The 13,936-nt window shown below is 49.9% G+C and overlaps 1 protein-coding gene across 1 annotated transcript in view; it reads left to right on the top strand.

Annotated features, from left to right (window-relative positions):
* Nucleotides 1-4,063: 4,063 nt before the first annotated feature.
* The window catches only part of LOC147677834 (polycystin-1-like protein 2), a 30,311-nt gene continuing 20,438 nt past the window's right edge, over nt 4,064-13,936 (top strand). Inside the window, exon 1 of the mRNA XM_086946507.1 lies at nt 4,064-4,305. Within this exon, the coding sequence (XP_086802633.1) occupies nt 4,278-4,305 (28 nt within the window). The 5' untranslated portion in view covers nt 4,064-4,277. The remainder of the gene's footprint in view (nt 4,306-13,936) is intronic.

Raw genomic sequence — 13,936 nt, 5'->3', positions numbered from 1 at the left:
TGAGCCTCCCCCACCCTGCGGGTGGGTGCGGCGGCCTCTGCAAAAACGGAGCCTCACGGACGCGCCACCAGGTCCTGTGGGCGCCAAGCCACGCCCCTCTACCCCACTATAGATCAAGCGATTTGCTTACCATTATGCACTTTACAATGTTGTTGGTTTCTTAGTATTTCCTAGTTGTATTATTTAATTACGCCACCAATAAAGTATTTTTCCAAAGAACTTGTTATAGTGGGCTCTTTTCCACTTTTAATGATTTTGAACTTGGCATGGATGACACAACATTTTTGTTAGAACGTGTCTTGAATCTATCACTATCGTCTAAAATTCATAGTTTGGTTCTCTTATTGTAGTTAATCTAAGTACACGTAGCACTTTATTATTAGCTGGTATTTGCACTTTTTTACTACAGTGTGGCTTTTTTCTTGTACATTTGAAAAATATTCACCTGATTTAAATGTTATTCATGTATGTTTTAAATTGATACAGGCCCGGGCTTTAATAGTCAGGTGCACTATTCTTAGTCGCCTCGACTATTGTAATGCGCTGCTACTCGAGTCTTCAGGCTTGCTGTTAGACAGACTTCAAAGAGTACAACCTGCCGCTGCTAAATTGGCCCTTGGCTGGCCTAGGAGATCCTCGGCCACAGCGGCGATGGCCGAACTCCACTGGCTTCCGTTGAAACAGCGAGTGGCCTTTAAATCCCTCTGTCTAGTTTTCAAAGCCCTGCATGGATTTGGGCCTAGCTCTCTGCAAGCCATGTTTGACTGGTACACCCCAACCAGAGCACTTCGCTCTACAACGGCATGCCTTGTAAAAGTGCTGAGATTTAAAAAAGCTAGGACCGGAGGCAGATCCTTCAGAGTTGCGCTGCTAAACTCTGGAACAGTATGCCCCTAGATATCCGTCAAACAAAAGAACTCCTTCCCTTCAGGAAACGTGTCAAAACCTGGCTGTTTCCTAAGTGTTAACTTGATGGCCATTGTACTGCTGCTCTCCCCCGTGCTTCCCCCCCCTGGAGATATCTCAGCGCCAGGTTGCCTGTAAGGTGACAGCCGCGCATTATAAATGTTTTAAATAAATAAATTAAATAATTGATAATGTCACTATATAAAGAAATAAAGGCTATCTAAAGGCATAACAGGTTCTTTTATCAATGTCCTAATACTAGATCATAACATAACTAGGGAACTGGAAAGATGAAAGAACGAATTCAAGAAGAGACATAAGGAGGCTGGTGCTAAGAGAAATCTACAGGCAGGACTGAAATTTCCTGGTGTCTCATAAACTTCTATAACTATGTGCTTAGTAATAAATACTTGAGAAAATTAAAGATTTTTTTCTCCCTTTAGGTTTTGATAAACTATCTGTACTTCGTGTTTTCCACAAGAACATTATCTTTCCATGGAATCCTAGTATCATTTAGGTTATTTGCATTGACATTAAATGTTTTGCCAATTTACGGAATAGCTACTCACACTCTGCTTCCGGGTCAGAGAGATGCAGTAGCCTGTGTGCAAGCAGGATTACCTGCTGAAGTGTAAATTTACTTAGGATGGGTACCGTTTTTCTGTAAGGTGGCAATACTGACGTTTGTACAAGCCTTATATTTACTTTTCTGGAATGTAGACTACCCGAAAGACTGAAGTTTAACTCGTCCAGCCGCCATCTGTCAGAAGGACTCATTAACACTCTCCTCCTCACTCACTCTAATCACTAGTATATGCAGTGGACCTTTGTACTCTCTACCATTCCTATGTGACTCTCATGGACTTCTTTACTTTTTCTTTTGTCCTGGCCGCCATTTTACTGCTGTTCTCGGCTGTTTTTCTCTGGACCCCGACCCGCCGTCTTGTACTCTTCTCATTCGTTTCCCCCTTGACGATTCTCAAATGTTTCTTCCCTTTTCTGTTTTGCCTTTTCTCCATACTCTTGTATCCCTCCCACCCTCTCTTGGGGCTGTGACTGCGTCCCCCCTCTGACCCCACTTAATGGAACGCTGTCTGAGAAAATCTACTATGTGTGTATATATATATGTGTATAGAGATAACTCTAATCACTAGTATATGCAGTAGACCTTTGTACTCTCTACCATTCCTATGTGACCCTTGAGTGTATCCATTTGTATCACTTCCTTATGTATATAGAGATAACTCTAATCACTAGTACATGCAGTAGACCTGTATACTGTCTACCATTCCTATGTGACTCTTAGAGTATATCCATTTGTATCCCTTCCTTATGTATATAGATAACTCTAATCACTAGTATATGCAGTAGACCTATATAGTCTCTACCATTCCTGAGTGACTCTTAGAGTATATCCATTTGTATCCCTTCCTCATGTATATAGAGAAAACTCTAATCACTAGTATATGCAGTAGATCTTTGTACTCTCTACCATTCCTATGTGACTCTTAGAGGATATCCAGTCATATCCCTTCCCTATGTATATAGAGATAACTCTAATCACTAGTATATGCAGTAGACCGCTGTGCTCTCTACCATTCCTATGTGACCCTTAGAGTATATCCAGTCATATCCCTTCCCTATGTATATAGAGATAACTCTAATCACTAGTATATGCAGTAGACGGTTGTGCTCTCTACCATTCCTATGTGACTCTTAGAGTATATCCACTTGTTTCCCTTCCCCATGTATATAGAGATAACTCTAATCACTAGTATATGCAGTAGACGGTTGTGCTCTCTACCATTCCTATGTGACTCTTAGAGTATATCCACTTGTTTCCCTTCCCTATGTATATAGAGATAACTAATCACTAGTATATGCGGTTGACCTTTGTACTACCTACCATTCCTATGTGACTCTTAGAGTATATCCAGTCATATCCCTTCCCTATGTATATAGAGATAACTCTAATCACTAGTATATGCAGTAGACGGTTGTGCTCTCTACCATTCCTATGTGACTCTTAGAGTATATCCACTTGTTTCCCTTCCCTATGTATATAGAGATAACTCTAATCACTAGTATATGCGGTTGACCTTTGTACTACCTACCATTCCTATGTGATTCTTAGAGTATATCCAGTCATATCCCTTCCCTATGTATATAGAGATGACTCTAATCACTAGTATATGCAGTAGACCTTTGTACTATCTACCATTCCTATGTGACTCTTAGAGTATATCCATTTGTATCTCCTCCTTGTGTGACTTTACATCTTGTACATTTGCAATTTTTTCTGTTTGTATCCTTTATGTAAAGCATGTAATCCTAAGTCCTTATGTTTCTCAACTGGTTCTTATGTAAAGCGCTCTGACACCGTCGGGTAAAGTTTGCGCTATATAAAACCGTATTAAATAAATAACTCTTTTGTTCCTCCTACCAGCTCCCAGTACTCTCACCATAACGACATCACATTGATATTGAATCGACATTGGATCCTGACCACTCACTCAGGCATCTCTATGACAAAAGGTTCAGAGCAACCAGGTACAAGTCTTGAAGCTCCGAGTCCGTTGTCACCCTCATGAGTAACAGGAGGAAGGCCCCAAGGAATACTTTAACCAAGTCTTCAAGGTCACGAGTGTCTCAACAGGATACCTGATTGGGCCAGCCAGCCTTCGACAACCTGCTGCTTTCCCCTCTAAACTCCCAATGATATTCTCACTTACAAGAATCTTATTTCTTGCCCTGAATATTCTAAAAAGGACATCAGTGGATGGCATTAACCCAATGTGCAACCTCCCCCCTTTCAGTTGCTACGCAGCTCTCGACAAACAAAATGAAAGTGTCTAGTGCACATAGTAACGTCTCTAGGTGCAAGTCTTACACCGGAATTTAGCAGCAGTAGATGTTAGGTAAAAGTCTCTGACACCACATGTTCAGGGACTTTTTACTAAGGTTGCGGCTCATGTTTGCATGCAGGCTGGTGTACTGAACTTACAGCAGAAAATAACAATGAACAAACAAGCTCTGGGGTAAGCAATCACCATACCCAGACAATGCTTTGGCTGCAATAAAAAAGGATTATTGGATAGCGCCTACCTGTCAGCTAGCATCTTGTGACACTCCTTAAATATGTGCCCGCTTCTTTTGTGCACTGTGTGCCTGTTTCTATAAGTTGTGTACTGGCTGATTTGTGCATCACTGATAACATTGTGCCTCTATCTCTTTTCTACTGACTCCTTCACTAGAGTATAGAGCGACTGGTTCGGTCCCTAAGCAAGGCTACAAGAAATCACTTGCCAGACCTGGAGAAGCAGCTGGAGGCCTCCACGGATGTAACAAGCCTACTGCAGCTCGTTAAGCAGATGCTTCAGAGCCAGCGAGATGCAGGCAGTGAGTAGCACACAACCATTCTCCCACTGTGCCTGGTGTCATGCCTTCTCTTACTACTTTGTATCCTCAGGTCTCCTTGTTGTCTTCCTCATTCCATAGGTATGGGCATGTATTACAGTATGTGGTATTGCAACACTGTGAGGAGTAATAAGGAGTTACTACAGTGTGCACACACTTTGGAAAACACTGCATCATCAGACTGGAAATGATTGGCACAGTCTTAACATAGTTGCATTATGGTATGTTTAATGCAATAGCATCCCACCGCATTTTGGTCTGTTCAGCTACTGTACTCACTGACAGCCAGGATCAAACTGGGACAGAAAATAGTCCAGAGCACCAAAATGAAAGTGGCTCCCTTCACGAATCACTAGTTAAACAAGCATTTGCAATGCAATCGGTCTATTTATCTATGCAGCACATTAGCCTGGGTGCCGAAACATCAACTGTTCTTCTTTAACATGGAGGGAAAGTAAGCACCAAACTGCGTGACACGCCAGGTATGGGAACACATGGAGAGAAATATTGCCTTACAGCGGGAAATTGTATAGTCCAAAGCTCTGTTTTTTTAATATAAAATCAAGGCCTTTGTGGTCATATCATTGAAAATACAAGATCGGGGAAAAAATATTATTGTCTAGGGGTGCTCGTGGAAGACAATTTCTATTAACTGGAATCTAGAGAATGCTAAAGTGATTGTGGTATTTTACTGACCTCTGCTGGTCGTTTTCTATCAAAAAAGTTAACCCTTTCGATGCTCATGACGGAACCGTTCCGTCATGAGGCACAGTGGAGCTGTTGGGGCGTGGCTTGGGCGCCGATGGCGATGGTCGCCTGAGAGCTCGGCTCCGGGACTGAGCCCGGAATTATCCTGAACATCGGAGGCTGAGGGGCACCCCAGACCCCGCATTCGGTTGAGCGAGGCGACGACACCCTCCCGAGGGCCCTGGTGGAGTTTGGACGGAGGTGGCTTTGAAGAAATGCCGAAGTTTGCGGAGTGGCGGAGTGCGACCCAATATGGCGCCCGGACCCCTTTGTCCCCTTGATCGAACCTACGGAGTTGAGGAGGTCTCGCGGGTGGCGCCCGGCTCCCGGCTTCACCAGCCTCAGTTGTTTTAGACATTGGACATTGGCTGGTTCGGACCCTCTACAGCGGGACCATACTCGTTTGGACGACCGGGCGGGTGCCCACGTGCTAGAGGGCACCGGGCACGGGTGCACTCAGTTCTAGGCAGTGGTCGGCACCGCGACTCCGCAGCTAGCTGCGGGTTCCTGGCCACCCCAACTATATGGATGGCGCGACACTCGGGCGCCACAGGACAACCGGGGGAGTTGGTGGCCCTTCCCCCGGAGCTATAGTGGGTGAACGGGCCTGCCCGACTCGGAGACGGGTGTCTCCGCCCCCTTATCGGTGCCCTCGGACGCCGTGGCGGTGGCGTGAGCCGAAACGGCGGAGTCTCCACAGGCTCTGGAGAAGGAGATCGCCCATTCCGGACTGGAGGGCGAAACCCCGGGAAAGTCGTGCTGGACACTTGCACACGGAGGCGACTACTCCGGGACCTTTGCGGAGAGCCCCTGGCAGCATGGGGAAACCTAAAGGAGCCAAGGGATCCAGCCAGGCCACCTCGGACTCTGAGGCCCAGGACAAGGAAGAACATGGAGATCCTAAAAGACCTGGTGGCGCACCACTCCAGCAACAATTCGACCGTGTACTGGAAGCCATAGAGGCAACTCGGTCGGCCCTACAACAGGACATTGCCCAGGTGGCGACTGGCCTGGGCCTCCTTAGGGCAGACCACGGTAAACTCTCGGACCGGGTCAAGGAGGTGGAGAGCACGGTGAAGACTATCGAACCGGCGCAGAGAACCCTGGCTGCGACGATAAAGGATGCCATGTCCCGAATCGAGACCCTCGAGCGGAGGGCGGAGGATGCGGAAGGCCGAAACAGGAGGAATAACATTCGGGTAGTGGGCCTGCCGGAAAAGGTTGAGGAAGGCGATATGGTGCGCTACCTGGAGACCTGGCTCCGAGACACGGTGGTCCCGGAGGGCCTGTCCTCCTTTTACACTCTAGAACGGGCCCACAGAGTTCCAGCGCGGCCCCCACAGCAGGGACGAGCCCCGAGGCCGGTGGTGGCGCGGTTGCTACATTTCCGGGACAGAGACCTGATCCTAAATGCCGCCAGACACAATGGCCCGTTCCAGGTTGCAAACAGCCAGGTGAATATCTTCCCTGACTATACCTACGAGACGCAGCGCAAGCGGTTCTCCTTCCTGGCGGTTAAGCGTGAACTCAGGAGTGAGGGCATCCAATATTCACTCCTATTTCCCGCGAGGCTCCGAGTCATTGTCGACGACAAAACCCAGTTCTTCGACACCCCGGAGGAGGCCTGTGACTGGCTCGAACTGTACCGAACAGGGAAGGATGGTTACAACGCCTCGACCCATCAGGCGGAGGAGCCGGAACAAAGGAGGCGATCTAAAAGGGTCAGGAACCGCCGCGGCCGCACGGGAGGACCCTCGACAGCGGAGACATCATCTGAGCGGAGAGGAGTGCTGGAAGTTCTGTCGGAACTGTCGGGAGCAAGGGGCGAAGACGTCGAAGAGGAGGAGGAAAACCCGGGTGCTCGGGGGGCACCATCGGACTCGGAAGACTCAGTGGCAGACAGTACCCACACACCGGTGATCACACCGAAATCGGTGGAGGACCTTTTGGACGGACAAGGGTAATGGGATAGGTTGCCTTGTTTTGGGTGGGGGCCCGGCAGGGGGGAGGCGGCTGCCGTTCTTTATTGCTGACAATGGAAGAGGGAGGGTTGGGAGGCTTCTACTCTTGCCCCGAAAGATTTTGACACGGGGGGGCTTATTGTAGTCCTGGTAGCCTGGGCGACGAGGGCCCACTGCCTCCGCTCAGCCCGCACCTGGCCCATACGGCCTTCCTACGGTGGCGACCGTAGGACTAGTGGGGTTTTTGGGGTTGTTCTCCGTAGAAGTTTGGATGGGATCTAGATGGTGCAGTTTGGGTCCTGTTCTGGGGTGGTTGGGAGGGGGTTTTGTTGGTTCTTGGGGGGTTTGGTTCTGGTTGGGGAAAATGGCCGCCGACAGCGCTGGGAGGATTGATGTTTTTTCTTTGTGGGGACCCGGACGGGGAGACTGTGCAAGAACACTTTGGGACAATGGCTGATGTTGCTAACTTGAAATGTATTACTTGGAACGTGAGGGGGCTTCACACTATGTCTAGGCGTCACAAGGTCCACGCTTATTTAGTGCGTAGGGGAGTGCAAATGGCGCTGCTGCAGGAAACGCATCTGAACAAGGCGGAAGGGGCGGCGCTTCAGCGTAGGTGGCGAGGGCAGGTCTTCTCCACGGCGTACTCTGCTTATGCCAGGGGGGCGCTAATATGGATCAGGGCAGGAGTCCCCTTCCAGGTCACGAGGACAGTGTTGGACCCAGAGGGGCGCTTCGTGGCCATATCAGGCACGCTAGGAGGGAGGGACTTGAATGTTTGCTGTGTGTATGCCCCTAATGTGGACCAGACTGCCTTCCTTTCCGGGTTATCGGGCTCGTTGGCCCACTTTTTCACCGGTCCCCTCCTGCTGGGGGGAGACTTTAACTCCGTGGTAGATGTAGACATAGACCGCTCACATCCCCCGCTCCCCGACTCCCCGGTCCGGCGGACGGCTAAGGGCCGTCAAGATTGGCAGACCCGCTGGGGTTTGACGGACATATGGAGGGCGCATCACCCCGCGTCTAGAGATTATTCGTACTTTTCGAGCCTTCATGAGCTGCATGTCAGACTGGATGGCTTTCTTGGTTCGTCCGAATTAGTCTCGGCAGCGGTCCGATCGGAGTATTTATCGCGGACCATTTCGGACCATAATCCCCTCCTGCTGGACATTCGCTGGTTCCCTGGGACGCCAGCGGTACCCACCTGGAAGATGCGCCCCGAGATCCTCGAGGACAGTGTCTTCAAGGCAGACCTAGGGGAGAGAATCACGGATTATTTTGCATCCAACGGCGGTTCCGCGAGTACTAGGGCGTTCGAATGGGACGCTTTCAAGGTGGTGGTGAGGGGGTACTGTATCTCTAAGAGGGTGGGCATGCGGCGTGTTATCCTGGCTGATTTAGACGCAGCGGACCGAACGCTCCGCGCGCTCGAAATTAGCCGACCCGGACGCCCGGAATTGCAAACACAAACGGTAGAGGCGAGGGAGAAGGTGGCGGTGGAGGTCGAACGGCTCCGCTGTTTCGATTATAAGGCCTACACGGTCCGATCTATAGCGGAGGGCGACAGGTCGAGCGCGTTACTGGCGTGGTTGGCCAACCCTACGCGCCAGTCCCAAACGACGACTAGGATGCGTAGGGTGGATGGGACCGAGGTGTGCACCCAACCGGAGATTCTTACTTGCTTCCGGCATTATTACGAATGTTTATACCGCAGTCGCTCCGCGCGTGACCCAGACCGGCTCGATAACTATCTTCGCCCGCTGGAACTCCGCACAGTGGAACAAGAAGTGGCAGACACCCTGGGATCCGACATAGGCTTGGGGGAGATCCGCGGGGCCATCAAACGGATGGCGAGGAACAAGACCCCGGGCCTAGATGGCCTGCCGGTGGAGTTCTATGCAGCTTATGCTGACCTTCTGGCCCCTCGTTTACTGGTGGTCTACAGGGAGGCGAAGAGGCTGGGTCGCCTCCCCGGCTCGATGTGTGAGGCGTTGGTGGTTCCTCTCCTCAAGCCAGGCCGAGACTCGTCTGACCCGGGGTCCTACCGTCCCCTCTCAATGCTGACGGTGGACTACAAAATATTGAGCAGCATCTTGGCATCGAGGCTGTTAGGACATATGGGCTCCCTAGTACACGAGGACCAAGCCGGTTTCATCCCACGGCGAAATACGACCATGAACATCCGAAGGTTGTTCCGCTTGCTTGGGGAACCATTCGTGGATGCCCCGTCCCCGGTAGTTTTGTCGGTGGACCTGGAGAAGGCGTTTGATAGCCTAGAGTGGGACTACTTAAGCGCGGTATTGCGGAAATTCGGCCTCGGGGAGGGATTTATCACATGGACAGCAGTTCTTTACGCTTCCGCTTCAGCCAGGGTTAGATCGGGCCCTTTGATTTCATCGCGCTATCCGGTGGAGCGTGGCACGCGGCAAGGGTGTTCCTTATCCCCGCTTCTTTTTGCACTAGCGGTGGAGCCCCTAGCGATGCATCTTCGCTCGGGAGCCCACTATACGGGCTTATGGACAGCGGCGGGCCCGCATCACGTCTCGCTCTATGCGGACGACCTGTTGCTCTTCCTGGAGGACCCGGTCGACGCATTACGGGGAGCGGAATTAGCGCTAACGGAGTTCGGAGAAGTCTCAGGCCTACGAGTGAACTGGTCTAAGACCTGCCTCTTCCCGATGCGTAGGGGTGTCCCCTCTCCGGCGCTAAGTAGGGAGATCAGATGGGAACCCGACTGCTTTAAATACCTTGGGGTATTTGTGTACCACGACCAGCCCGACCTCCTAGACGGAAACATTGCCCGTTGCATACGAGCACTCCGAGGCAGCATGGATTTTTGGGCCACGCTGCCGCTCTCCGTGGCGGGACGCATCGCCCTGCTCAAAATGGTGGCGCTCCCCCGACTATTGTATTACTTTCGGACTTTGCCGATCTGGGTCCCACCGGCTACGTTTCGCCGCTTGCGTTCTATGGTGGTCGGGTTCCTTTGGGGCACAGGCCGGCGGCGGGTGGCCCTCAATACCCTGATGAGGCCGAAGGACGAAGGGGGGCTCGCTGTGCCGGACTTTGAGAAGTACTACCTGGCGGCGCAGCTCCAGACATACACCCAGGAGATAGCCAGGGAGTTCAGAGGCCCGGAAGACGGTAGAGGGTCGGGTATAGCCAGGCACGTCCTCTCCTTTATCGCGCTGCGACAGCGTTTAGTCCTTCGGGACCTGTCGATGGAGGAGCGGACTATCCGACTCTGTTGGAATCGGGCTCATAACAGAGGTCACCTGCGGACCCCATATGCACCTGAAATACCATTGGGGATGCTGACGGCCCTCCCCCACGGAGGAGATTGGTCGCGACTGGCGGACTGGGAGGATTCGGGTTTACAGCTCGTCGGGGACCTGTATGAGGACGGAGTGCTCCTGTCCTTTCAGGATCTCATTGACCGCTTTGGGATCCCCCGGGGCGACTTTCTGCTGCACTCGGCCATTGTGCGAGTGATCCAGGCGTACTGGCAAAACGGACTAGAGGAACCTCAGTTGTCTCAGGTGTGCCAATATGTAATGATGTCGGCGGGCACAGTGAAGGCGGTCACTTGCCTTTACGGCAGGTTGATTACCGAGGGGTTGGTCCCTCTCACCACACTGAAGTCCCGCTGGGAAGAGGACATCAGTAGGGAGATCCCGGAGACGACCTGGTCCCAGCTGGTGAGGCGAGCATGGAAGGGTACACGTAGCGCCCGTTTCCAACTGGTCCACTACTATGTTCTCCACAGGGCGTACCTGACCCCGGTTAAGATCAGGCGTTATTTTGCCACAGCCTCGGCGGAATGCCCTAGGTGCCCGGCTCAGGAGGCGGACCTCCTACACATGCTATGGGCCTGTCCCGGATTGACGTCCTACTGGCAGGAGGTGGCGGCGACTTTAGAAGAGGTGACGGGGAGGCACTTATCGTTCGATGCGGCGGTAGGGCTACTGCACTGGTTCCCCCATACCCCCCGGAATAAAATCACCAGTAAATTTATAGACCTGGGGCTCCTACTGGCTAAGCGAGAGGTGACCAGGAACTGGAAGGCACGTGCTGGTCCTACGGGCAGCAGATGGCACGGTGAACTTTTGAAATGGGCGGCGGGTGAGAGCGCGCTGCGATATCAGTTGGCTTGGAGGCAAAGCAATGAGAAGGCGCAGGAGGCCGCGTTAGAATGGGAAACGTTGGTGCAGGCCCTCAGGGATTATTGTACCCCCAGCGACTCCGAAAGCGAAGAAGCAACTAGACCCGAGTCCCGTTAGACACTAGCATCAACAGCACTATTACCTTCCCCGAGGGTCAAGCAGTGGATCCTACAGTGATAAAACTCCCTGGCGCTGATGGTGGGGGGGGGGGGGAGGGGGGAGTTTCACAATGACTGGTAGTTTGAGGGGGGGGGTATCTTTTTGGGGGTTGGGGTTTGTTTAGAAAAGCAGATGACGGACAGTGTGTTATCCGGACCAGCTCCAGCATCCTACTGACCCCAGCTACATTCGCCGCCCAACCCCAGGAATATGGGCCGCTTGGCTATATAGCAATGCTATGGAAGGGGGTCGGTGGGCTATATCTTGTATGAGTTGGCTATAATATGATGCTGGTCGTTACTGTATTGTTGTACTGATTCCTGCAATAAAAATATATTTAAAAAAAAAAAAAAAATGAGGCACAGTGGAGCTGTGCTGATGACGGAACCATTCCGTCATGACCACACCCATTATCATTATAGTTCAGCACCAGAGGGGAATATGTCTAGCAGCGATGAGGTTAAATAGAGGCGGTTGCCAGAAAAATGAAAACAAGAAGGTCCCTAAGCAGAAAGCAATTCTGGTATTTTACTGACCTCACTGGTCGTTTTCTATCAAGACAGTTAAATAGAGGCAGTTGAACAGAAAAAAGTCCCTAAGTGGAAGCAGACAAGTCCTAGGGCTGATCTCCAGAGCGCATAAAGTGCATACACATCTAAGTATATACTAAAGTATATACGAGAGGTCCCAAATGCGCGACCTAAAAGGTTGCAAATCGAGCAGGTTTGAACTTGTGTGCGGTACAAGTGCTTTGCAAGATATGGGAGACAGAATACATGTGTTCCACTGCCATTTTGCCCTTTAAGCCAGTCCGAGCCTGCTGACGGCCACCTTTAGATTCTTTCACCTCGTGTCATGTCAGACGAGGGAGTCCTCAGTTTCAGCTCGGACAGTTTAACTTGGGAATTTCCTCTCCTTGAATTGAAGATAATTCAGAAAATTATTATCTTTTTGCGTTTTTCATAGTTTCATTGATTGTCAGGCTTCTTCAGTCAGCAAAACCTAAATTTCAGGTTGTGTGGCCATTTCAGGATTATAAATACGCTAACTAAATAACATACACATCTGCCTCGGAGCTACTTCACTACACTATCACTCTTTCTTTAAGTACTGCAAAAAATGTGGGCAAAAAGAACATTTATGTTCAGTATCCACGTGATCGTGATTTATCCTGCAGAGATGCAGATGAATGTGAAATTATGAAAGGTTTCACTAGTAAAATTCACAAAAAAAGGCCTGTGACTATTCTACTCCTTAAGAGGCGGAGGTAGAATCAGCTCTGATTAAAGGTCACGTAAGACAGGGGGGAGGGTGAAAGGTTCAATTATAAATCAACATCACTGGCTCTCCGTGTCTACAGTTTCCTTGTCAGCATTGGCCTTGGCATTGGTATTTGCATCAATAGACTAAGTCTTCTTTGTCATCACTGCCAGCTCCATCACAGAGAACCCCGTCAAAGACTTTTCCTTATTCTAATCTAAGCCACCCAAGAAATCCTCTTCCACAAAACATTGCAATTATTTCATCCATCCTAATGAAAGTGAATAGGTTGAGGAGCTTTGGGAGTATTGCTTTTTCCAGCCATAATATTTCTGCTTCAGATCAATGCACTAAAAAAGTTGGCACACCATCACTTGTGCAACATTTCAACATCTGAACCCATACTGTCTAAATTTCTAAGAGCTCTTCTAATTTTCTGTGCAACAGACATACGTAACAGAAAGGTTATCAGTGTCATCATAGCCCCATTTCCCCTTGTTGCATCACCAGCTCATAAAAACCTCACTTACCACAAGAGGTGCTTTTCGCAAACACAGACATGCAATAATCCTTCCTTTCATGAAAAAAGTAATTTTGACCCATGAAACCTTTCCCCATTTCAAATCCTGGCCATTGGTCAACTCTCTGACTCCTGATAATGCATATCTTGCAGAGGGACCTAACCATACTTAGAAGACCTCTCGGAAACATTTGATACTGAATGTGGTGATCAACTGCCTTATTTCACTCGCCAGATTGGGTGGAACTGTCAGACCATGGTTTTCTACTTTCCTGTACAACCATAAACAGTACATCAGCTTGGCATCCTTTGTATTAGCAGTCATCAACATCAATTGGTGTGTGCTTCAGTGATCAACCGTCTCACCGATTTTCTTCATCACCTACATGGCCAATTTGGCCCACATCCTAGAAGACAGTTGCATCTCACTGATGAAATGCAGATCTACCTCGGACTATAAGAGTGAGCTTAAAACTCATGTCATATGGAAACTGCCTAAAGCAATTCCAGAATTGAATGCATGGTCAAACGTCTCTGCCTTATTAGCCTGAAGCCCGGCAGCCTCTTTTGTTCAGTAGAGCACACCCCTCCACTACCTCTCTGATGCACCAAAGCAACCTAAATCATGGGTCTGAAATGTATGCAAAATTGAGTATGGTGTTTGACAGCCTCTTAGTATTTACTCGTCATGTCAATGCAACCATGAAGATCTCATACAACCACCTTCACCAGCTACAGGGTACCCTGCCAGACTAGACCGCTACAACACTCTCTACACCAGACTCTCAATAAAGGGACCTTTC

The sequence above is a fragment of the Lissotriton vulgaris genome, chromosome 12 (assembly GCF_964263255.1).
Source record: "Lissotriton vulgaris chromosome 12, aLisVul1.2, whole genome shotgun sequence".
Taxonomy (NCBI): Eukaryota; Metazoa; Chordata; class Amphibia; order Caudata; family Salamandridae; genus Lissotriton; species Lissotriton vulgaris.
This window is presented reverse-complemented; position numbering and strand designations above follow the sequence as displayed.